The 27,679-nt window shown below is 37.0% G+C and overlaps 1 protein-coding gene across 6 annotated transcripts in view; it reads left to right on the top strand.

Annotated features, from left to right (window-relative positions):
• The window catches only part of DLG2 (discs large MAGUK scaffold protein 2), a 2,182,864-nt gene that overhangs the window by 894,909 nt on the left and 1,260,276 nt on the right, over positions 1 to 27,679 (top strand). For 2 of the 6 annotated variants that reach the window (XM_054441584.2, XM_054441570.2), the window contains exon 1: positions 20,916 to 21,021. The exons of the other annotated variants lie outside the window; for them this stretch is intronic. In XM_054441584.2, the coding sequence (XP_054297559.1) occupies positions 20,920 to 21,021 (102 nt within the window). In that variant the 5' untranslated portion in view covers positions 20,916 to 20,919. Of the gene's footprint in view, positions 1 to 20,915; positions 21,022 to 27,679 lie in introns of those variants that run through there. 6 annotated transcript variants of the gene reach the window in all.

Here is a 27,679-nt window from a genome sequence, read left to right as displayed (position 1 = left end):
GGTGTTGGTTCAGTAGGTGCATTGGCTTTGGTTCTAGGTGGGTGCTGTAGTTTAGTCTTTATGTGGTTTCTTCAGCTGTAACTCACACTAGTGATGTTTGTGAGTATCTCAGTGGTCTAGGCTGAGAGAGTTTGTGGTGGTGGTGGTGGTGTGGCTTTGCCAGAGATGGGTTTATTAGGTTGTTTCTTAGATCAAGCGTACGTGTATACACACAGTAGGTTAGACCACTTGGGGTCTGTCTCAGTGGGGTTGGAATCATGGGGCTGTTACTCTTATTAAGAGCATAGACACACAGTTGTTTGGCCAGCCTGGGGTGCATCTGCCATGGGTAGTCCATGGGGATGCTTCTCATGCCCTGATTTTGGGTGAGTGGGTTTTGTGAAGGCCAGGTCCATGCCCACAGTGGGGTGGAGGGCACCATGAGGCTGTTTCTCAGAACCTGGGCAAGGCCTGATAGCCATTTTGTTGACCTGGGGATGTGTCATCTACTCAGTGGCTCAAGAACCTCTCCCACTCAGGGAGGGTGTGAAACAGATTGGCGGGCTCAGGGTGACTTTGCCCTGGGTAAGACTGCCAGACTGTTCCTCTGGTTGGAAGTGCAGGTGGCAGGGGTTGGTTTCCCCGCTGTGAAAAATGACAGTCACAGTTGATTCTGGGTTCAGGTTCTGCACAGCTGGAGTTGTGATTTTCAGCCACTGGTGTGGGATTTGTGGAATGAAGATGGAGCACCAGTGTTGGAGAGGTGCAGTAGCTACTGGCCTCCAGAGGAGGATGCACTCCAGAGGCGGCTTTTTTCTCTATATGGAACTGTATTGCTGCAGCTTGGCCCACAGTGGCTGGGTAGGGCTTAGCACATCTACACCTCGTCCTCCTAATTTGAAGCAATACAGCTACATGAATTTCCAGCATCTCTCCCAGCTGGGCTCAGGGCTTGAAAGAACTGTGGGGTTCTTCTGTAGTAAGGACTGTAAGTAAATCCAGTGGCAATGGAGCCTGATGGGATTATTCTGCTTACATTTTTCCCTCAGGAGGACCTCCCTCTTGCCTTTGTGCTGATCTGCTTGGGATGAGGGAGATGGGGCTGCAGAAGCTGGGTGCCTCTATGCTGCTCCCGGGAGCTTCCAATTAATAGGTGCCTTTCCATTCCCCTGCTGTACTGCAGCCATTTCCCTTTGGCACTCCAGTAAAATCTTAACTGTTTTTCGATTACTTTGGTCCTTTCTTGCAACCTTCCTTCTTTTATCTAGTGGATGCCGTGGAAACAAATAGCAGTGATAACCTCCCAATTTCTGAACGTTAGGGTAAATACAGAGTAGACACAGTCATTGTGAGGCTGAGAATCTGGTTAATATCCCCCGAGACAATGGACTCTAGGGCCTAGCTGGGGCCTGGGCACAAGGACCACTTCATCACATCCTGTAAAAAGACCCTAGGAGACTGTACTAAATTAAACTTTGGGATCACAGGGTAGTTATGGAACATAAATAAAATATTATTGAAATAAGTTTCAATGCCCATAGAGGTGAGATAGTTTTGCATACTACTATATTGGTTTGATACTGCTTTATGTAAAATGGCTACATCCTTCACCTAGTTTGTCTTCCCTTGACCTTCTGGCAGATGTGAGGAAAAATGGAAATGCTAATCAACAGTCAAATGAAAGTCCCAGGTTCCTTAGCCAGGTAGTTTTATTTTTCAATCATATACTTACTACCTTATCAATATTTCTCAATTTTAAACTCTAAAACCTTAGGCTTTCCTCACTAGCAGCTTTCCATTTTTAAAGATATATCTTTTCCTAGTGATATAAAATATTTTTTAAAACTCAGGTAAAGTGCTCACAGGAGTGAACAAAGTCGTTGTCTGAATGATCTTGGCAAACATTGAGTAAATATTTTCTAGTTCTGGAAAACTGAGCCCCATGTGGAATTCTATCTTCTAACAAAGTAGGGAGTCATCAGTTCATGTAATAACACTTGTTTAGGAAAAAACTGATTTGGGAGTTACTTTGATTAAAAAAAAAACTCTACCATTGGTGTTTAATTTAGTAATTTACCTAGAAAGTTCATATAATTCTTTGGTCTTGAGTTTTAAACCACCTAAGATATTTAATCTATATTATTGAGTTGAATTTACATATAATAAAATGAATCTATTTAAAATATACAACTTTATGTAAATTTGATCTGTTTCGATAGATATGTACATCTGAGAAACTGCTGCCACATTAGAGTTCCAGATAATTACCATCACCCCAAGATTCCTCATGCCTCTTTTTATCCCTTCCCTCTGTCTACCTCTAGGCCTAGGAAGCAGTAGATCTACTTTATATCACTATATATTGATTTTTATTTTATATATTTGCATGTAAAATGATTTATACAATATGCACACTTTCGTGCCTTTCAACTGGAACAATAATTCTGAGGTTTTACATATATATCTTGTTTTGTTTATACATTCACTTGTTAATGTATCTGTGGGTTGCTTCCAATTTGGAGATATTATGAAAAAAGCTGCAGGTCTGTGTAGACATATGTTTTCATTTCTCTTGAATACCTAGAAATGGAATGGCTGTGTTGTACAATACATTTATGTTTAAATTTTTAAGAAATGCCAAGCTGTTTTCCGAAGTGATTGGACCATTTTACATTCCCACCAGCAATGTAGGGGAGTTTCAGTTCCTCCACATCCTCATCAACACTTGGAATTGTTAAACTCCCAAGTTTTAGCCATTCCAACTGGTGTATAGTGGCATCCACTAACATTTTAATATCTCAAAAATAATAATTTTATAGCTTCATATAGGAGGTGTATGTCTATTGAGAAACAAATGAATGAAACAGAATACCTAGGATATTTAAATCAAGAGGGTAGCAAATTATAAGAACCATACATATTGTTGTTATGTCCTTAGATTTCTTTTTTCTTTGCAGTATTTATCTCACCACCTTGCTGCCTCTCTGGCACCAACTAAGGCCAAATCTAGATGGTATATACATAATTGAAAAAAGAATATATTATGTCATCATTAAGCAGAATCAACAGAGTAGCTGCTAAGAAAAATAGGTTCCTGATGTTTTTTAAAAAGCAAAAAAAAAAAAAAAGCAAATTGTTACATACTGGAATTCTTCAAAGTCTGATTCTAGATAATTTTTTCTTGTCATGCTCTTCTCTCAGGTTGGATGATATCTACTTCTGAGCCTTTAACACAACCTATTGACAGACACTTCGTAAGTTTATATTTCTAACCCAGTTTACACTTCTCTCTAGAGGAATGTGTCCAAGTTAGAGTTACCAAAAGCACTGTAAATCAAATTTACAATGCAAGCAAAACAAACAAACAAACAAAATCCCCCAAAAAGAATAATGCCTCCTCCATCCCACACGTATACACAAACACTATCTTCTTTTTAGTGTATCATATTTCAGTGAATGCCATTATAACTTATCCAGTTATGTATACCAGAAACCTAGAAGTCATACTGAATTTCCCCCGTATCTGATCTACCCCCAATATGTATCACTTTCACTCACTTTCTAAGATGTTCCTTGAGTTGAACTATTTATCTTTGCTTCCAGTGCTGTTTCTCTAGTCTATATCACCATTATCTGTTGCCTGCACTACTGAGAGCACCTCTTCAGTGTTTTGCCCACTGACAATATTGTTCCATTCCAATCCTTCACCACACTACAGCTAGATGATCTTCTTGAAATGCAATATAATATCACATCCCCCACTCCTGCTTAAATACTTTACATAAACCTTCCCACACACAAAAATACATGCACATCACATTCTCCCCACCGCCCCCCCCACCGCCCCCGGCCTAGATAGTTTGGTTTTGGTAAATTCTTCCAAACATTTAAAGAAGAAATAGCACCAATTCTACGCAAATCATTCCTAAAATATCGAAGAGTAGGCAATACCTTCCAACTCACTACATGAGGCCTCTATTGCCTTGGTAAAAAAATAGGCAAATATATTTCAATAAAAAAAGTTACAGACTAATATCCCTCATGAACATAGATGGAAAAAGTTCTAAACAAAATTTTTAGCAAATGGAATCCAATAGTACACTAAAATTATAACATATCATGATCAAACAAGCTTTATTTCAGGAATACAGGATAGTTTAACATTCAAAAATCACCATATTAATCACCTAAAAAAATCTCAGACAGAAAAACCATGTGACAAAATCAGTATCTATTCCTAACTAAAAACAAAACAAAACAAAAAAAACTCTGGCAAAATATAAATAGAAGGGAATTTCTTCAACGTGATAAGAAACATATGTGAAAAACCTATAGCGAACATCATATTTAATCATTATTTAGTGAAAGGCTGAATGTTTTCCCCTTAAGATCAGGAACAGGGATATACTTTCACTACTTTTGTGCAACATTGTTCTGGATGTTTTGACCAGCATAATCAGTAAAGAAAAAGAAGCAAAGGAAGATGTAAAACTCATTTTTGTTTACAGATGACATGTCATATCTGATAGAATCTATTTAAAAAGCTACCAGACTAATAGGTGAGTTTAGCAAAGTTGCAGAATAAAAGGACAATATACAAACTTTGTATTTGTATTTCTACATACTAACAACAGTTAGAAATTAAAATCAATAAAGGAATTCCATTTAGAATACCATAAAATATGAAATACTTAGGAATAAATCTGATGAAATATGTGAAAAAAATCAGTACATTGGAAATTATAGAATATTGCTGAGTAAAATTAAGTAAAATTAAAGACCTTAAAAGTAGACAGATACTTTGCTAATGGGTTGGAAGAATCAGTATCATTAAGATGTTCATTCTCTCTAACCTTGTCTAAAGATTCAACAGAATTCCACACAATCAAAATTCCAGTTGAAATTTTTGTAGGCGTAGAATTAACAAGTTAATTCTAAAAATTGTATGAAAATTTAAAGTACCAAGGAGAGTCAAAACAGCTCTGAAAAAAAAGAGAACAAAGTTGGAGATCAAAAAATAACAAAGTTGTTTCAATAATTATTATAAATCTGCAGTAATCAAAATATAGTATTGGTGGAAAGATGGAAAAAGACATTAATAGAATGGAGAGTCCAAAATTAAACCATACATATAAGGACAAAGACATACAATTAAATGGAAAAAGGATAGTCATTTCAACAAATAATACAGAAACAAATATACATGTGCAAAAAAAATGAACTTGGATCCATACCTCATATCATATATAAAAATTAACTCAAAATTGATCATAGGTCAAAATGTAAAACTACAAAACCTCTAGAAAAAATAAGAGAAGAACATCTTTGTGACCTTGGGTTAAACACAGATTTCTTAGATATGAAAATAAAAGTATGAACCATAAAGGAAAAAATAATAAATTGCATTCATCAATACTAAAAAATTCTGGTATTCAAAAGACACTGATAAGAATGAAAAGACAAACCACAGACTGGGAAAAACTATGTGCAACATATATCTAATATAGGTTTGAATCCAGCAGTGTGTAGAAGGAAATTTATAGCACTAAATGCCCACAAGAGAAAGCAGGAAAGATCTAAAATTGACACCCTAACATCACAATTAAAAGAACTAGAGAAGCAAGAGCAAACACATTCAAAAGCTAGCAGAGGGCAAGAAATAACTAAGATCAGAGCAGAACTAAAGGAGATAAAGAAACAAAAAACCCTTCAAAAATTCAATGAATCCAGGAGCTGGTTTTTTGAAAAGATCAACAAAATTGATAGACCGCTAGCAAAACTAATAAAGAAGAAAAGAGAGAATAATCAAATAGATGCAATAAAAATGATAAAGGGGATATCACCACTGATCCCACAGAAATACAAACTACCATCAGAGAATACTATAAACACCTCTATGTAAATAAACTAGAAAATCTAGAAGAAATGGATAAATTCCTTGACACATACATCCTCGCAAGATTAAACCAGGAAGAAGTTGAGTCTCTGAATAGACCAATAATAGAATCTGAAATTGAGGCAATAATTAATAGCCTACCAACCAAAAAAAGTCCAGGACCAGATGGATTCACAGCCGAATTCTACCAGAGGTACAAGGAGGAGCTGGTACCATTCCTTCTGAAACTATTCCAATCAATAGAAAAAGAAGGAATCCTCCCTAACTCATTTTATGAGGCCAGCATCATCCTGATACCAAAGCATGGCAGAGACACAACAAAAAAAGAGAATTTTAGACCAATATCCTTGATGAACATCGATGCAAAAATCCTCAATAAAATACTGGCAAACCGAATCCAGCAACACATCAAAAAGCTTATCCACCATGATCAAGTGGGCTTCATCCCTGGGATGCAAGGCTTGTTCAACATACGCAAATCAATAAACGTAAGCCAACGTATAAACAGAACCAAAGACAAAAACCACATAATTATCTCAATAGATGCAGAAAAGGCCTTTGACAAAATTCAACAACTCTTCATGCTAAAAACTCTCAATAAATTAGGTATTGATGGGACGTATCTCAAAATAATAAGAGCTATCTATGACAAACCCACAGCCAATATCTTGCTGAATGGGCAAAAACTGGAAGCATTCCCTTTGGAAACTGGCACAAGACAGGGATGCCCTCTCTCACCACTCCTATTCAACATAGTGTTGGAAGTTCTGGCCAGCGCAATCAGGCAGGAGAAAGGAATAAAGGGTATTCATTTGGGAAAAGAGGAAGTCAAATTGTCCCTGTTTGCAGATGACATGATTATATATCTAGAACACTCCATCGTCTCAGCCCAAAATCTCCTTAAGCTGATAAGCAACTTCAGCAAAGTCTCAGGATACAAAATCAATGTGCAAAAATCACAAGCATTCTTACACACTCATAACAGACAAACAGAGAGCCAAATCATGAGTGAACTCCCTTCACAATTGCTTCAAAGAGAATAAAATACCTAGGAATCCAACTTACAAGGGATGTGAAGGACCTCTTCAAGGAGAACTACAAACCACTGCTCAAGGAAATAAAAGAGGATACAAACAAATGGAAGAGCATTCCATGCTCCTGGATAGGAAGAATCAATATCGTGAAAATGGCCATACTGCCCAAGGAAATTTATAGATTCAATGCCATCCCCATCAAGCTACCAATGACTTTCTTCGCAGAATTGGAAAAAACTACTTTAAAGTTCATATGGAACCAAAAAAGAGCCTGCATTGCCAAGTCAATCCTAAGCCAAAAGAACAAAGCTGGAGGCATCACGCTACCTGACTTCAAACTATACTACAAGGCTACAGTAACCAAAACAGCATGGTACTGGTACCAAAACAGAGATATAGAGCAATGGAACAGAACAGAGCCCTCAGAAAAAATACCACACATCTACAACCATCTGACCTTTGACAAACCTGACAAAAACAAGAAATGGGGAAAGGATTCCCTATTCAACAAATGGTGCTGGGAAAACTGGCTAGCCATATGTAGAAAGCTGAAACTGGATCCCTCCCTTACACCTTATACAAAAATTAATTCAAGATGGATTAAAGACTTGAACATTAGACCTAAAACCATAAAAACCCTGGAAGAAAACCTAGGCAGTACAATTTAGGACACAGGCATGGGCAAGGACTTCATGTCTAAAACAGCAAAAGCAATGGCAACAAAAATCAAAATTGACAAATGGGATCTAATTAAACTAAAGAGCTTCTGCACAGCAAAAGAAACTACCATCAGAGTGAACAGGCAACCTACAGAATGGGAGAAAATTTTTGCAATCTACCCATCTGACCAGGGGCTAAAATCCAGAATCTACAAAGAACTCAAACAAATTTACAAGAAAAAAACAAACAACCCTATCAGCAAGTGGGCAAAAGGTATGAACAGACACTTCTCAAAAGAAGACATTTATGCAGCCAACAGACACATGAAAAAATGCTCATCATCACTGGCCATCAGAGAAATGCAAATCAAAACCACAATGAGATACCATCTCACACCAGTTAGAATGGCAATCATTAAAAAGTCAGGAAACAACAGGTGCTGGAGAGGATGTGGAGAAATAGGAACACTTTTACACTGTTGGTGGGACTGTAAACTAGTTCAACCATTGTGGAAGACAGTGTGGCAATTCCTCAGGGATCTAGAACTAGAAATACCATTTGACCCAGCCATCCCATTACGGGGTATATACCCAAAGGATTATAAATCATGCTGCTATAAAGACACGTGCACACGTATGTTTATTGTAGCACTATTCACAATAGCAAAGACTTGGAACCAACCCAAATGTCCAACAGTGATAGACTGGATTAAGAAAATGTGGCACATATACACCATGGAATACTATGCAGCCATAAAAAGTGATGAGTTCATGTCCTTTGTAGGGACATGGATGAAGCTGGAAACCATCATTCTCAGCAAACTATCACAAGGACAAAAAACCAAACACCGCATGTTCTCACTCATAGGTGGGAATTGAACAATGAGAACACTTGGACACAGGAAGGGGAATATCACACACCAGGGCCTGTTGTGGGATGGGTGGAGAGGGGAGGGATAGCATTAGGAGATATACCTAATGTAAATGACGAGTTAATGGGTGTAGCACACCAACATGGCACATGTATACATATGTAACAAACCTGCACGTTGTGCACATGTACCTTAGAACTTAAAGTATAATAAATATATATTTATATATATACATAAAACTCTCAAAACTTAATAAGAAACTAACAGTTTTAAAGGTAGGTAAAAGATTTGAATTGATACTTTACCAAAGATAGCGGGGAAAAAAACACATGAAAAGATGTTCAACGCAATGAGTCATTAAGGAAAGGCAAATTAAAACTATAATGACGTACTATTACACATCTATTAGAATGGCTACAATTAAAATGACTGACAATACCAGGTGATGGTGAAGATGTGAAGGATCTAGAATTCTCATACACTGCTGGTGGGAATGTAAAATGAGACAAGAACTTTGAAAATCAATTTAACAGTTTCTTAAAATATAAACACATATTCATCCTGTTATCAAGCAGATCCGTTCCAAAAGAAAAGGAAATATATCAGTTCATACAGAGACTTATGCACAGATATTCGTAGCAGCTATATAACTTCAAACCGAAAGTGACTCAAATGTTCATCAACAAATATAGCCAAATTATGTAATATATCTTTACAATGTAATATTACTTGGCAATAAGAAAAGAAGTAAACTATTGGCACATGCAACCACCTAGATAAACCTCAGAATAGATATGGTGAGTGGAAAAAATTCAGACTCCAAACACATATTGTATGATTTCATTTATATAAACCTCTTGAAAATGCAAATAAATCTTTAGTGACAGAGAGCAGATGAGTGATTGCTTTGGGATGGGGGACTGGGAAAGAGTGTGAGGGGTAGAGGTTATAAAGGGGCACGTGGAAACGTTTGAAGGTGATAGATATGTTTATTATCTTGCTTATGTTGACAGTTTCCCAGATATATACATATAGTGAAAATTACCAGATTTATATTGAAATATTTCCAGTTTATTTTATGTCAGTTCTACGCCAATAAAGCTGCTTTAAAATATTTCTTGTGTAGTTTCCTAAGGCTTTTAGAATAAGAACAAACATTTTAAATATAATCTGACTAGTCTCACCTCTACTGTCTTCTTCAGCCTCTGTTCACTTGATATTTCCCCTTATTTTCTGTATTCTGTTTATCTCAGTTCTTCCCATGTTTTTGTTTGCTGGTACCACATATTCTTTGTATATCCTATTCCCTCTATTTGAGATGCTTTTCCCCTTTCTATTTGTCTAGTTAATTCCCACCTATTTTTCTTATCTCAGTTATCACTCTCCTAATTATGCCTTCCCTACCTCCATTTTTAGGTGAGATTCCCCTATATATGCTCTTATAGAGCCATGTAGCTCTCCTCGAAGCACTTATCCCCATCTGCTTTCTCCATTGGTTTGTAATCTCCATGAGGCCAGCACTGCATTGGTCTGTACTTAACCACTGTATCCCGAACTTGGCCTAGTGTCTAGCACATAGTAGATACTTCAAAGTATGTAATTGGTAACCAAAAGGGGGAGATAAAGTTAGTGTGCTAATATCGTCAACCAAGCAAAGTTTTTCCATGATCAGATGCTAACTAAAGGAAATACAATGCACATCTTCCAATGCATTACTTTTGAGATTGACAGTCTTTGTATTAAAGGAAGAAAGCACCAGCATTCTTGTAATACAGCTAACTCACACACTGTTCCAAAAGGTAATTTTCTTATAATAATCTTATTTTAAGCAAACTGGACATAAGAATCTAGGTAGGCTATACTTAAAATTTGGTACCGTTAGGGACTTGAACCATTATGTTTGCAGCTCATTAACAGAAAAAGTGTTAATTGTATCATTATCTTAAATCTGTGATACATAGCTGGAGATTGTATGAGAAATCTGATGTCTTCACAGTTTTAGGGGAGGAATTGTTTCATTGAGTAATCATTCAACTTGCCGTATGATTAGCTGAGGGCCCCTTCTTGTGACATAATAGAGTGGTGTTCTTGGGGGTATGTAAGACACCTCATTTAGTTCATGCAGCTAGAAGAGCCATCTATTGTTCAGATGAAAGGGAGCTGATAAGGAAAATCTATTTGTAGTAGAGAAGCACACAGTTGCAATATAAAGCCATTTAAAATGAGCTATGTTCTTGTCAGTCTTCCCATGAATTGCTGCTTTCAAAGTTGAACTCTGATTTAGTATATTTTTTTGACAATGATCAATTTGCCTTTGTTTCACAGATGGGCAAGCACAATATAAAAATAGAATTAGTGATTTCACAGGGATTTTGCTGTGCTTGGTTGACGTTTGTTTTAAATAAGTTTCTTGGCTAGCTTTGGTGTGTAATGAATGAATGAATAAAAGAATCAGTGAGTGGACAAATGAATATTATTAAGCATTTATTAATAGTATGTGCCTATCATTTTGATAGGTACTTTTACATGTGGCATTTTAGTTAATTCTCATAGGAACCCTGTGATAGAGGTATTATTACTCAACAACCTCCTCCCCTTTTTTTGTACTTGAGAAAATTAACTTTCAGATTAAGTAACTAACTCAAAATTGCATAGCAAGTGTACAAACTAGGACTGGAACATGGACCCAACTTTTATTATTTCAACATTGACATCAAATTTGGTGAACAATGAGGCCTAAGAAGAGTTCTTCTTTTATTTGAATTTTGCCAGTAAGAATATTCTCACAGGTAGTGTAGAGGGTAGTGTTTTGGAGCTGCTTTTTCAAAATGGAAACAAGGTTGAAAGTGACTGTCACGAGAAGTCTCAAAGGCAAAATTGTGAGGGGACAATAATTATTTCAAAAAACACTTGCTGCTAAAACAAAATGTCAAAATTGATTCAGAATGAATAGGCTGGCATTTCTTCAATAAAGAGTGTACTCCTCCTACCTAGGAGGTGGCAGGGAGGGGAGCTGGGTCAGGACCCAAAGATCTTCACAATATTTCACCTAGGGCCTAGGTGGAAGCAGTGGAAAGCCTGGCCAAGATCACTTATTTATTGATTCTTTATTCATCCATTTATTGACTGATCAACTAAATAAGAAAACTATTTCAAGTCAAGGTCATGCAAACATGCTAAGTATGACTTAGATAAAGGCCAAGTAGTCACTACGTGTGACTCGCTCAAAGGAGTCTATACTTGGGGGTAGGTGAGTGGACATAGAGGACTTAGAAATTACAGTGAACAGAACTCTCCACTCCAATTCAACAGAATATGTATTATACTCAGCACCTCATTACACTTATTCTAAAATTAACCACATAATTGGAAGTAAAACACGCTTCAGCAAATGCAAAAGAACGGAAATCATAACAAACAGTCTCTGGGACCACAGTGCAATCAAATTAGAACTCAGGATTAAGAAAGTCACTCAAAACCACACAACTACATGGAAACTGAAAACCTGCTCCTGAATGACTACTGGGTAAATAACGAAGGCAGAAATAAAGATGTTCTTTGAAACCAATGAGAACAAAGACACAATGTACCAGAATCACTGGGACACATTTAAAGCAGTGTGTAGAGGGAAACTTATAGCACTAAATGCCCACAAGAGAAAGAAGGAAAGATCTAAAATTGACACCCTAACATCACAATTAAAAGAACTAAAGAAGCAACAACAAACAAATTCAAAATCTAGCAGAAGACAAGAAATAACTAAGATCAGAGCGGAACTGAAGGAGACAGAGATACAAAAAAACCTTCAAAAAATCAATGAATCCAGGAGCTGGGTTTTTTAAAAGATCAACAAAATAGATAGACTGCTAGCCAGATTAACATAGAAGAAAAGAGAGAAGAATCAAATAGATGCAATAAAAAATGATATAGGGGCTATCCTCACTGATCCCACAGAAATACAAACTACCATCAGAGAATACTATAAACACCTCCATGCAAATAAACTAGAAAATCTAGAAGAAATGGATACATTCCTGGACACATGCACCCTCACATGTCTAAACCAGGAAGAAGTCGAATCCCTGAATAAACCAATAACAAGTTCTGAAATTGAGGCAGTACTTAATAGCCTAACAACCAAAAAAAGTCCAAGACCAGACAGATTCACAGCTGAATTCTACCGGAGGTACAAAGAGGAGCTGGTACCATTCCTTCTGAAACTATTCCAAACAATAGAAAAAGAGGGTATCCTCCCTAACTCATTTCATGAGGCCAGCATCATCCTGATACCAAAACCTGGCAGAGACATAACAAAAAAAAAGAAAATATCAGGCCAATATTCCTGATGAACATTGATGTGAAGATCCTCAATAAAATACTGGCAAACCAAATCCAGCAGCACATCTGGAAGCTTATCCACCACGTTCAAGTTGGTTTCATCCCTGGGGTGTAAGGCTGGTTCAACATACGCCATTCAATAAACATAATCCATCACACGACCAGAATCAATGACAAAAACCACATGATTATCTCAATAGATGCAGAAAAGGCCTTTGACAAAATTCAACACCGCTTCATGCTAAAAACTCTCAATAAACTAGGTATCAATGGAACGTATCTCAAAATAATTAGAGGTATTTATGACAAACCCACAGCCAATATCATACTAAATGGGCAAAAACTGGAAGCATTCCCTTTGAAAACTGGCACAAGACAAGGATGCCCTCTCTCACCACTCCTATTCAACATAGTATTGGAAGTTCTGGCCAGGGCAATCACGCAAGAGAAAGAAATAAAGCGTATTCAGATAGGAAGAGAGAAAGTCAAATTGTGTCTGCAGATTACATGGTTGTATATTTAGAAAACCCCATTGTCTCAGTCCAGAATCTCCTTAAGCTGATAAGCAACCTCAGCAAAGTCTCAGGATACAACATCAATGTGCAAAAATCACAAGCATTTCTATACACCAATAACAGACAAACAGAGAGCCAAATCATGAGTTAACTCCTATTCACAATTGCTACAAAGAGAATGAAATACCTAGGAATACAACTTACAAGGAATGTGAAGGACCTCTTCAAGGAGAACTACAAACCACTGCTCAAGGAAATAAGAGAGGACACAAACAGATGTAAAAACATTTCATTCTCATGGATAGAAATAATCAATATTGGGAAAATGGCCACACTGCCCAAAGTAATTTATAGGTTCAATGCTATCTCCATCAACCTACCACTGACTTTCTTCACAGAATTGGAAAAAAACTACTTTAAACTTCATATGGAACCAAAAAAGAGCCCGCAAAGCCAAGAAAATCCTGGACAAGAAGAACAAAGCTGGAGGCATCATGCTATCTGACTTCAAACTATGCTACAAGGCTACAGTAACCAAAACAGCATGGGACTGGAAGTAAAACAGATATATACACCAATGGAACAGAACAGAGGCCTTAGATATAACACCACCATATAAAACCATCAGATCTTTGACAAACCTGACACAAACAAGCCATGGGAAAAAGATTCCCTATTTAATAAATGGCATTGAAAAAACTGGCTAGCCATATGCAGAAAACTGAAACTGGACCCGTTCCTTACACCTTATACAAAAATCAACACAAGATGGGTCAAAGACTTAAATGTAAGACCTAGGACCATAAAAATCCTAGAAGAAAACCTGGGCAATACCATTCAGGAAATAGGCATGGGCAAAGACTTCGTCTAAAACAGCAAAAACAATGGCAACAGAAGCCAAAATTGACAAACAGGATCTAATTAAACTAAAGAACTTCTGCACAGCAAAAGAGACTATCATCAGAGTGAACAGGCAACCTACAGAATGGTAGAAAATTTTTGCAATCTATCCATCTGACAAATGGCTAATATCCAGAATCTATAAGGAACTTAAACAAATTTACAAGAAAACAAACCCATCAAAAACTGGGCAAAAGATATGAACAGACAGTTCTCAAAAGAAGACATTTATACAGCCAACAGACATATGAAAAATGCTCATTATCACTGGTCATTAGAGAAATGCAAATCAAAACCACCATCTCATGCCAGTTAGAATGGATATCATTAAAAAGTCAGGAAACAACAGATGCTGGAGAGGATGTGGAGAAATAGGGAGACCTTTACACTGTTGGTGGGAGTGTAAATTAGTTCAACTATTGTGGAAGACCATGTGGCATTTTCTCAAGGATCTAGAACCAGAAATACCATTTGACCCAGCAATCCCATTACTGGGTGTATACCCAAAGGATTATAAATCATTCTACTATAAAGACACATACACATGCATGTTTATTGCAGCACTATTCACAAGAGCAAAGACTTGGAACCAACCCAAAAGTCCATCAAAAATAGACCAGATAAAGCAAGTGTGGCACATATACACCATGGAATACTATGCAGCCACAAAAAGGGTGAGTTTATGTCCTTTGCAGGGACATGGATGAAGCTGGAAACCACCATTCTCAGCAAACTATCACAAGAACAGAAAACCAAGCACCACATGTTCTCACTCATAAGTGGGAGTTGAACAATGAGAACACTTGGACATAGGGAGGGGAACATCACACACCAGGGCCTACCTGGGGGTGGGGGGTATGGGAGGGATAGCGGTAGGAGAAATACCTAGTGTACGAGACAGGATGATGGTTGCAGCAAACCACCATGCCACATGTATACCTATGTAGCAAAATTGCACATTCTGCACATGTACCTCAGAACTTAAAGTATAATAATAAATAAATTACAGTGAACACAAAGGGTTTACAATTATGGGGGAACATGATGGATATTAGAGTCCATTTACATGGGGTCTGACAATGTATCATTGCATTTGTGTATTCTTCAGTAAGAGGAGTATGGAAGAGCTGAGAAAGGGTCTAAGGAGAGTCACTGAGACAGTAAAACTTGTGAAGAAAGGTTAAAGATTTAGAATTGTTCAGTATACAGAGAAGATTATACATATTGGGTGAGTCTAATAGGTTTATTCTTTTCTGTTATTTTTCATTAAAAAAAATCAGAAAAGTGACACAAAGCCCTTATAATTTACTGAGTGCCTAATACAAACCAGATAAAGATGACAGGCATTTTGCAATATATTATCTCATTTAAGCCTTATAGCAATGCTATAGTATTATCACCATTTTACGGAACAAGAAGTGGTAGCTTAGATAAGTTAACTAGATTGGTCAATCATTTGTATGGACTTTGAGTGTATTTATTCATTCTTAATTGTATATACTTTGTTACTGTTAGGAAGAGCTTCGTTACTCTCATTTCAGAGTAACCTAGTCAACTGGTTTTAAACTCATTGATGGCAGAAAGACATTCATATCCCTCTCTGCCTTACATGTTTCAGGAAACTCAAGATAAAAATGCAGTGTTCCACTTATATGAAAACATCTCTACTAAAGATTAAATGAAATAAGTGGACTTCAATTTACAGTAGGAGAGGAGAGGGAAAGGGATTTAAAGGTTGAAATCACACAGCTAATAATGCCAAAACCTTGTATGTTTGATTGTCTCCAAAGTTCATGTGTTATCTAAAGACTATGCTTTCCTTACAGGGGTCATAAGGAAGAATTCTCTCAAAGAGTTACTAAATAACAAACACTATTACAGAGAGTAGATGAAAAATTGGGATGTATTAGCTATAAGTGATAGCCGGCATAGTCTGTTTGTTAAGAGCTTAGATCATCAAATCAGGTGGCTTGGCTTCAAATCTCAATTCTATCACTCGAATAAGCCATAGTCTCTTATATTACTGTTATCAATATTCTCTCTTTCCTCCCTCTGAAAGAATTATCATTCCCCAACGTTTGTCATCACGTTGACCACATGACATTCCTTAGCTAATAAAATGTAAGCTGGAAGATGTTTTTAATGTCTGAACAGATGTTTTAAGATCCGCTGCATATTCAGCCATTGATCATGTTTCCTTCCGCCGTGAGAACATTAGATAGTGGCTACTCTTCTATCTGACAGAAGCTACTTACAGACCGTACTCTTCTGCCCATGGACAACATGGGCTAGAATGATAGCTAAGCTATGGAGGACATCTAACATGAGGAAGAAATAAACATTTGTGATTGAAAGTCATCAAAAGTATTTTTGTTAGTTGATTCATTTAGCTGATTAGTATACCAATTCTGTTACCTTGGGCATTACTCAATCTCAGTCTGTCATTCACTTTCCTTTTTTTGGTAAGGTTGAGTGATTGTGGTGGTTAAATATATTAATGTAGTTAAAGTACTTAGATCAGTGCTATACTGGTAAAAGTTTTTTTGCAGAAAAAAGTCCTGAATTGCAGTGTTTGTTAATTTACATGGTATAAATACTCTCTCATGACTGATTCAAAGCTACCAGCATGATGTCACTGAATGTGGAATTAGACAGAGTTACACATAACCAACCAGCTGTCATGAGTAGGGTTGGCTCTAGCACTCTGTGGAATTCAGAACAGTGTACATAGCAAGCATGTTATTAGTGCCTATCAAATAGTAAGTGTTATGGAAGAGTGAATTTTCTGAAGATAGGTAACTGAACAAAATGGTTTCTCAAATTTCCTTTACATTCATAAAAATGTGTTTAGAAGATCACTCAGAGAACTTCAACATTGGAAGCAAACTTAGAAATAATCTAGTATACCTATTTCATCTTAATAAAAAAGGGAATTGAAGCTTAGAGAGGCTGAATAGCTTGCTCAAAGTCACACAGAGGCAGAGAGTAGGAAACAGCACCATGGCTCCTAGTAGCCAATCTATTCTTTTCCCTTGCAACATGAACAATCTCTTTTTTAAAAATTGCTATGAAAAGGATCAGCAAAGAAAAAAGATGCATAACTAGCTAATGCCTCTTACTGTGTCCCAGTTTCTGATTAAATATAACAATAATAAATAAAAGATTAAAATTAAACCCTGGTTACATTTATTGATAATCCTGTTTTTTGTAATTATGAGTCCATTTTGAAGAAAGTTGTCTTTAGGAGAAATGCTTAATAGTGTATTGTTGTGATCCATCATTTTATAAAAGTGATAATTATTAGGAGGCACTGTAAATTTTATCAATCATTGAAATGTCTAATTAAGAGTAGTTATTTTGACTATAAAAATGAATGCGTCATCTCCTTGCATTTCCTAGTAATGTCTCCTAAAACTATTGCAGTACACCCCCATGCAGTACACTCTCAAATTAGTGCTTTTCAAACCAGTAATGCAATGTGTTCATATCTTAAGGTAATAGTAATTCATTTATTTTAATAATAGTGATTACTGGCTGTAACTATGGAATACATTGTCATGGAAACCACTTTCCCCCTCATCTTCCCCTTCAATTTACCCCAGAGTTATTATTTGGAGAGGAAAATTAAGGGAAAGCATTTTATCTAATACATATAAACGGATAACAGATAAACACATACACATGCACATACAGATAAATGAACTCTCACTGATTAAAGTTAAACATAAAAAGTCAAGGAAATGAAATATACATTTCGTTTTATATTTTGTCATTTCACGTTATCAATCTAAACTAGCACAAACTGTAAAATGGGGAATAACTTGCACACAGCAGCCTTAATGCTGCCCTAGAATAGGAGGTCAGCTTTAGCTTGGGTAATTCATCAGGGAAAGACTGTGTTAGATATTATTGGAACATCACAATATAGAGCATACAATACTTTTGGGGTGTTTGAAATCCAAATTATAGGCTAATGAATAAGGGAAATATTGTACAGCTTTTTTAGAATCTATTCTCTTGGAAAAACCAGCCGTAATTATAGATGCTCTGTAGGTGGAAGTGCTCACACAATCACACTTTTTATGCTAACATAAAGGAATAAAATGGTAAAGGATATACTTAATCTGTACATGTAAGTTTAAATTTTCACAGAAGGCCTCAGACCAGAGTTTTGCTCCTAAAATGTGACCTAGTACGTTTAAGAACATGTAGATTAGACCTCCTGAGTCCCTCCAGCTATTCATTAGATTGAATCAGTACTGATTCCTAATGGAGAAATCTACTAGGCAAGGACTTCTGCACTTAGTGTAAGAATCCCAAAACCTTAGGCATGGCTGCCCTCTATAGTTAGAACCAGGTGTAACTCAACTCTGAGGGTCTTTCCATGTTGACTTTTGCTCATACTTTGATCCATATTGAGTTTCCTTCAGATAAGTCTTATTTCATAAAGAAGACTTGCATTCCTCTCACAAGGGGGCTGATTAAAATGTATATTTATTGACATTCTACTGGCCTATGGGATGAAAATGTAGGGTTGGGCTTCATAATCCGTATTTATAATAAGCATCATAGAGAATTATGACATAATCAGGTTTATTTTCTATTAACTTGGGAGAGAAGACGAGAGTATTTTGGATAGGGGTGGGGCAAAGGCACTTTATAAGGCACTGTCTTTGACTTAAAGGTTTGCAAGTTGGTATGTTCTTTTGTTGTAGCCAATACATTTAAACTTTCTAAAGAGGAAGCATACCATGATATTGAGGCTCTTATTAGTTTCGGATATAAGTGGTCTGACATTCTGATGGAACTACATCAGGAGGTTGTGGTTCTGACAGTTTGCCACGGATACTTTGGGCTATGTTGTTCCTGTATTTCAGTTGGGATTTCTGAATTTAGCACCAAATTGGTAAGATTCTTGGAATTACCACATTCATGTAAATGTGACAGTCCTGATCCTTCCCAAATAAATCTGAAGACTTTGGAACATGTTTCTGGAGAAGTGTGTCATGTCTCTCATGATGCTGTTTTCTAAATTCTCCTCTACTACTTTTCTTTGAACCTAACCTTCAGGCTTATTGATTATGTGACTCGAGCAAGTGATATGACACTAAGGGGCTCAGTTTCTTCCCCTAGAAAAAAATATGTCGAATAATATCTACCTCTCAAGTTAAGAAATGAAATAAGCTGTGTAAGTTAAGAGCAGCTACCATGTACTGAGGCTTACCACAGGAATGTGTTGTTCAATATATCTGTCTAGTCTTCCTGACAACCCTTTAGGTTAGGGGTTAATACCATCTAGTTACAGGTAAGCAAACAGGGGTTTGGATAATGTAAGTGACTTACACAAAGCCACATCTAGCACCAGAGCCAGAATCTGTTTCCAAACTCTGATGTTTTGCTCTCTTTCTACCAACCATCTGTGAGGCATAGTGCCAGGCACCAAGGTGGCACCCAAAGAGTGCTAGTTTTACCCACTTCCTACCCCCACACCCTTCTTATCACATTTGTTTTTGTCTTCCATAAGCAATTTTGCAGCTGTGCCAGCCAGCCACATGCTGATTTTTTTTTTTTTTTTTGGTCTTTTTGCAATTTTGACAGCCTCAGTTAAAAACGAAAAAACAAACAAACAATAAAACATCCATCAGTCTTGTCATTCATACTTCTGGAACAACATAAATACTACTTCTGGGGTTTCCTGGAGCCTCAAAGACATCAAGGTGGGGAAGGGGCAAACACTTCTTTTTTGAGTTTGACAAATGTTATGTCACATAAAGCCTTGGTTCTGAGGCCGCTTCCCTACCCAGGGAGTGAGTAGGCTCGCTGACCCAGAAGTCAACCGCGTAGGGCACCAGCGAAATCATTTTGAGCCTGTTTTCTACCCCAGATTTCTTTGCTGGCACTCTGCCCCCGGCGAGGCATGCTGCTGTCAAAGGGCTGGGAGGAAGTTCCCTGCAGGGCTCCGCGCGGGCCTCCCCTTCCCTGGAAGTCGGCCTCAGAGGTCTTCTACCCATAGGTGGCTGTAGTGGTGGGGGCCAAATGCAGTCTCGGGGTCACGTCAGCGCGGGGAGGTCCCGCGCTCCCACGCTGGGGACTCCTTGGTGGCACCAAGAGCACCCAAAGGCAGGGCCAGTCTGGCAAGCACAGTGCTTCCTCCCTTTCTCAGCCCCTCCCTCCCACCCCACTTGCCCGGCCAGTGCTCCCCACAGTGACTCTGGATTGCAGCAAGCCACTGGCTTTTTACCAAATCGGGAGCTGCAGTATGTTTTTTTTTTTCTTCTTCTTCTTCAGAGGGAATAATTTCAGCCCCCTTCAGCTCGCATGACAATCTTGTGTGACTGGGGAGAGTAGGCGGGCACATCCTTTTACATGCTAATACTGCCCCACCTCCTTTGAACCCTCCTCTAAGTGCCTGGCTTCCTTTTATTTTTATGGTTTATTTTTATTTTATTTTATTTTTATTTTACCTCCCCCAAATTCACCGTAGGGGGAAAAATTCTTTCTTGGTTCTCTCCCTACCCCCACACGCCTCGTTCCCCAGGGAAGGGAGACCCCGAGAGGCTCGGTACTTGCCCGCGGCGTTGCTTCCACCGGGGCTCCGGGATGGCCACGGCGGGTGCAGGGGGCAGTGATCGAAGCGGCAGCTCGGTCTAGGCTGTCGCTCCATGTGCCCGGCGAGCACAGCGTTTGGGTCCCCCAGCGAGCTGCCACTGCCGCAGCCCGGAAGGAATGTCCCCTGTTGTTAAGGACCCTGACTGTTTTACACCAATGATTTGCCACTGCAAAGTTGCTTGCACCAACAACACTTTATCGTTGATGTTTGGATGCAAGGTAGGACGAGGTTCATGTCTTTTTAATGCATGTTGCCTCCCCCGGGGGAGAGAACAATTCCTTTTGTTGCTTGTTTATGTCTCTGCCTGTTGGGAGAGTGACAGAAGCTGCGACTGCTCTGCTCTCTCTGGGAGCCAGCTGGGTTTGGGGGCCAAGAGATCGCACTGATTTTCTGGCGTCCGATGTTGGGCTGATAACTCAATGGTGATGGGACCCTGGTCTCTAACATACAGAGGCTATAAGAACAGATGCGGCTCGGAAATGGGGCACCTTGGGTGGCTCTCTGCTTGGGATCTCCTTATGCATTTAGCTAGTGACTGGGCTCCAGACTGCTGATTTGGGAGCTCCTGAACTCATCTCAGGTTACTACCACCTAGAGCCCCAACCCACTGGGCTAACTAGCAGGAGTAAGTGGGGTGGTCGATGAACTCTAGATGAAATTGAACACATCAGTTTGCAATTTGACATTTTTTAAGATAAAGAGCTTATTTTTATTTTAGACAGAAAATCTGGAGCTAGGCTCAGGTTGCCCCCAGTTGCATGCTTTTCCCTTTTATACAATCCACTTGAAATCAACAAACAAATTTTATCAAGAGGTGGCGCAGTTACTCAGTGAAGTTTGTAGTGAATAACTGTCCCACCCCAGATTTTTGTAAAGGTGATTGGTGTTCCCAAAGAAATGAGGTTTGAAGGTTTTTAAAACAGGTTATCATTCATTGCTCCTTTTCTGAAAAATATTAATGTTGCTTCCTTGTTGGACCTGACAATGCACTCCTTGAAAAAGATGCATAGAACTTGGTATTTGAACAGTTTTAGCCCATTAATGGTCTGAGTGCCTGTCCTGTTACTGTAGAGTACAAGTCTTCGCTTCTTTTTGTTGTGAAAAGCCAGTGGATTCGTCCAGCTTATTTATATAAAACACTTCATGTGTCTACTATGGTGACTCTCTAAGGAGAGAGAGGTAGAAAGAGAGAGAGCTTTCTTCATCTGAAATAACTAAAGTTTGACTTCTCTAAGGGAATATATATCACATTATTCCTATTTTTCTGAAAGATAACACCAAAGATTGGATTGGACAGCTGGTAAGCACCTTAGGCAGTAAAGTTAATGAAACACACACACTGAACTTCATGGATTGTGCTCACAGGAGGTGTAAGCTTAACGGAAAAATTGGGAGTCAGGATTTTAAGTCTTATATTGGCTATGCCTAGAGAATCTTCTCTGGGCCTCAGATTTTCTTCTGTAAAATGAGGGCTGTGGATGAGATTATCTCTGAGGCACCTGCCAGCTCTAACAATCTCTGATTATGTCTTTCATGAAGTCATTGGATGATAATATTATTGCCAGAGATTTGTGTTTTTCTACTCAATATGATATGTTACACTTTAGGGTTAGTTAAAAAATATATTTCCCATACTAAAGAGTAGCTTGTTGTGCCTTTTGAAACCCCAAAGAGATCTTAGAATTGTTGAAGGCTTGTGTGTTCATCACTGTCAGGAAGATGTATGTGAATGAATAGCACCAATAACTAAGGAGTTAGGTTCTCTCCCGTACAACCTGCCACCCCACCTCATGCTTTTATTCACTCTCCTAATTGCATTTACAGTAGCATCCTTGCAATGGCTACTGTTTAAAATCCATTCCCATGAACTTACAAGAATTACTGAGCAGTGTTAAATGATATTTAACAAAGGTGAATTATTTGTCAAGGGAAATTAAACCCAAGCTAATAATCAAATAAGATAAGCCATTGGTGTAGAGAATGTTGAATATGCATTCAACCCTTCAAGTTCATTTACAAACAAGTTTCTTTTATGCTGCTATGTTTTCCCCTAACTTTCAAACCATATTGGAGGGAATTAAAATAATTTCAAGCACACACTTTTTTTTTAAGGCTAAGGAAATACATTAGTTTAACTTTCTTTACTTTCTCTTCCTTTTGGTATTCAGATTTAACAAATTCACTTTATGAGAGAGATTCATGTCAATAGAGTGAAACACCTATGTCATGTGTGTTTGCAGACATCGTTTTTTGAAAAATAAATTAATGCTATGTGAAAATAAAATAATGCTTTTAGAGACTCTAACCCATCTTATTTTGCAAAGTATTTGAATAAGATAATTCTCAAATCCCTTTATAATGGGATCAATTATTATATTATAACCATACTTAACAGAAGATTAATTATAGATGGGTTGACATAAGGATTCCACCTTATAATCTTAAATATGGAAACAGTATTGGGACTTTCTACTGTAGCCTTCCTCCTAGTGAAGTTCTTCAACATTATCTGACAGATGACAACAGAATATAATATGGAAAATTTACCTCACAGACAGGCTTAAGTTTCAAAGCTAAATTTTATACTTACTATTGATATGATTTATGTAAGTCTCAGTTTCTTCATATGTAAAGTGACCACAGTAATAACTACTGCAGTATATATTACTATGTCATTTTGAGAAATAACATTTAAATGAGATGCGTGCAGTACTTACTATGTATAAATTCATCAAATGATTGTTGCTTTTATATGGCCTTAATTATTTTCATAGCTTCATTGAGGTGGGCTTATTACTTATAGGAGAAACTGCTCCCACTGTTATTAAGATAGTTCCCTTGATAAATTCTTCATCTTTATTGAGAAATCAATGATTGCTTTTCCCAAAGTTATTTTTCTTTGCTCTATGCTGTTTATGTAAAATATAGGAACCATTTATATATTGATATGACATTCATAAAATGACGTATATTTATGAAAATTAATGAACAAATTATACTATTATTCCATTTGATCAGCAAATATTTATTGACCACACAAGAAATGCTACACACTGGAGGCATGGCAATAAACTGCTCTTGTTCCCTTTGGTCTCAAAGTTAAGTGATATGGCAGAGGATTACAATTCTTACAATATTGATTTAAGAAAAAAATATAAAATAAGGATTTTCATTGAATCTTTTAGTAATTAAAATGGGATTTAAATAATTTTTGAAAAAATCATGGAGACACAGATTTCAATAAGGATACTTCAAAAACCTGCAGTCATTTCAAGATTACCTACTAAGTGTGAAAATAAGATTATTAGGATGGATATTTATTTCCTTTCCTGAAAGTTATTTACATGGCAAAGTCTAAAACCATTTTCATGTGTAGGCCAGACTGTCAGTTTCAAAAACACCAAAACTGTTTGCTCTAATTATCTGAGAATGGCTTCAAGGATGCTGAGTATTTTGAGCTTTCAAGCTAGACACTCAAAAGTTATCTTCTTTTGTCACTTAGCCATCTCCAGGGTCCCTCTTGTTGCATCCTGACAGCTATTCAATTTAGTTTACTGACTCTACAACTTTTGACTGTAAACATGGAGTGTCTTTCTGTACTAGGCATTATGATGGGTATTAGAGATACAAATGTAAGTACAACACCATTTCTTTCAGAAATTAATTCCAAGCCTATTGAGGAAGTAATTCCACTTCCTTTATTAAAATACAGATCACCCACAGTCCCATCTAACCTTAAGTTCTCATGAGAGAAACCAAAATAACCTTCTTCCAAAAAAAATATTTTCTATTATATCAGTTTCCCCCCTCCCTTTTTTTTTTTTTTTTTGCCACTGTACATATGCCATCATAACACCTACGAGGCTATTTATGGGAATGGGCTTGCCATGGGGAAGGAGGTCTTCTAAAATGTTATTTTCTTTCTCATAATAGTTTCTATGTCATTATCAGAAAATAGGCATCAACTTTACCTTCACTTAACTGTTTTCTCCATCCACAAAGATCAAAGTATTGAATTTAATTTCAAGGACCAGCCTATATAGTATTTCTCTTTCCTTTATCTTGTCTATAGCTGCATTGCAAAGGTCCACAGTCCATGTGTGTGTGTCTCCCTTCTTTTATTCCCCAATATTTCTAAGATAAAAATACATACAAACATAAAAGAATATTTGTTATTTGTCCTAATATTCTAAAAATACTTTAGAAACTACAGTATTCTCTACAATTATTCCTTTGCTTTACTATTTTAATTAAAAGGGAGATGTAATTGAAATGTGGCTTATGTTTAAAAAAATGCGCAAGGGACCTGGATAGAAACTTTTTCAAATGAGACATTAAAATGACCAATGGGTACATGGAGAGGTGCTCAACATCGTTAAGCATCATGAAAATGAGAATCAAAACCACAGTGAGATATCATCTCATACTATTAAAATGGCTGTTATCGAAAAGACAAGAGGTAACCAGTGTTATCAAGGGTATGGAGAAAAGGGAACCTATGTACACTGTTGGTGAGAATGTAAATTAGTGCAATAATTATGGAAAACAGTGTGAAGGTTTCTAAATGTATTACAAATAGAACTACCATATAATCTAGCAATCCCCTTTTAGATATATAACCAAAGGAAATGAAATTAGCATCTCACAGAGATATCTGCATTCTCATGTTCACTGCAACACTATTTTAAATAATTCACAATAGCCAAGATATGGAAACAACCTAAGTGTTCATTGACAGATAAATGCATGAAGAAATTGTGACATGTATCCATTTTATATAGAGAGGTACATTTATATCTATTCTATAAGTAGAATATTATCCAATCTTTGAAAAGAAGGATAACCTTCCATTTGCAATAACATGGATAAACCTGGAGGACATTAAACTAAATGAAATAAACTGAAGACAGAAAAATGCTGCTGACCTCACTTACATGTGGAATGTAAAAAAAAAAGTAGAACACGTACAAACTCAGTAGAATGGTGGTTATGGGAGATTGGGAGGAAATTTGAAGATGTGGGTTGCAGGAAACAAAGTTGCAGTTATGTGGAATGAATAAACCTAGAGATCTCAGGTACAATGTTTGGACTATAGTTAATATTGGATTGTATATCAGAAATTTGCTAAGACAGTAGATTTTAGGTACTCTTACATACACACACACAGAGTGTAACAGAGATAATGGGTATGTTAATTAATTTGGCTGTAGTAACCATTTCACTATATCGAAACATTATGTTGTATATTTTGAATATTTACAATTTTAAAAGAAACATGGCTAAAACTTGAGCACCTCTTTCTTTCTCATAATAGCAATTTGTTAATATAACAGCTCAACTGAACCACTGTGAAGCCCGTAGGACACATCAGGTATATTCAATATTGTTTTTATATATTAAGATAGGGTAAAGTTTTTGAAAATGTTATACAGTCCTGAAATTTTATTTTTTTATGGTGAGAATTTGGACATTTTGTAACTGCCCTAACCCTCAAAGGAAAGGAGTCATCTTCTAGAAAGCAGCCTACCTTTCTTCTACAGGGTGACTCTCACAAAAGAGAGAATAGGAAGAGTAAGGGGAAGGTTAAAATGGAAGAAAATGGAAAAATAAAAAAGGAAGGGAATCAGAAGAAGAAAGGGATGAGTTCAAGGACTAAAAAAGCAAAAGGAAGGGGTAAAATAATTTGGTTTTATTAAACATATATGCAGTATCTTAGGTGTTTTACCAGTGTCATTTCTTCCAATCTCCGTAGTTACCAGGCAAACAGAAAAAGGAGCAGGGAAGGAAGGAAAATAGAACAGAATGATAGGAAGGGAAAGATGGGAAGGGAAAGTCTTGGGTGGGGCAGGGAGGCAGAGAGAGAGAGAGAGAGAGAGAGAGAGAGAAAGGGGAAATGGGTTGTGGGCTCCCAGCCTCCACAGGGTGCTCTAACACTCACCCAATATCAGAGGGCCTGTCAGCACCTCCTTGGTGGACAGTTCCCTGGAACCTTCTGCCTTTCTCCACCTCTCCCAGACCCCTTTTTCCTGCCTAGACAGTCTCTGTGGCAGAGAAGTAGTTTTGTTTGCCCATTTGTTTATTTAAATGTGGCCAACTTTGTTATAAAACATTAGTGGTAGCAGAGGAGCCATCAATTCATATATCATTATGCGTATTTTTTGTCACTAGCAGAGTAGTTTCCCTTTACCTATTTTGAATATTGCCAAAGGTTGACAATTTTGGTATATGGTATATTTTTTTATTTTATAGTAACATGTGTTCATTGAAATATATTAGAAAAAAACAGAAATTCAAAAAACAAACTTCAGAAAATACTTTTTGTTTCAGAGGACTAGATGTAAAAATTTAATATTTTAGTGTGTATTTTCCTAGTTTCCCAGTACTATTTTGGTTTCTTTGGTTTATACATGACTTATTTTAAAAGTGTAGTTGTAATCATGTTGAGTCTGCATTTGAATAATTTAAATTTATATTAGGCTTTGTGAATGTATTTTAATTGCTGTATAACAGTTAACCATCCTTTTGATATTTTGGCTTTTTTCCCCTTAAATTTTCTACTATTAAAAATAAAATAAACATCTTGGGGAATAAGTCTCTTTTGGATTTAAAATTATTTCCTTTGGATAGGATAGAATAAGTAAAATTACTAAGTCAGATTTTTAAAAATAATTTAAGATGCTTCATGATGGGTATTTCTGCATTTATTTTAATCATAGTTATATAAATTTGTACTGCCGCAAGCTACTTTATATGTCATCACATTATTCATCTTTACTTTATGGATTTGTAAATAAGAGGTAGTCTAGTTTTTCTCCTGTGAATAGGGTTAAAACTCTGTTAGACTTTGAGTTAATAGGAGTCTCACGACTATATTAC

The sequence above is a fragment of the Pongo pygmaeus genome, chromosome 9 (assembly GCF_028885625.2).
Source record: "Pongo pygmaeus isolate AG05252 chromosome 9, NHGRI_mPonPyg2-v2.0_pri, whole genome shotgun sequence".
Taxonomy (NCBI): domain Eukaryota; kingdom Metazoa; phylum Chordata; class Mammalia; order Primates; family Hominidae; genus Pongo; species Pongo pygmaeus.
This window is presented reverse-complemented; position numbering and strand designations above follow the sequence as displayed.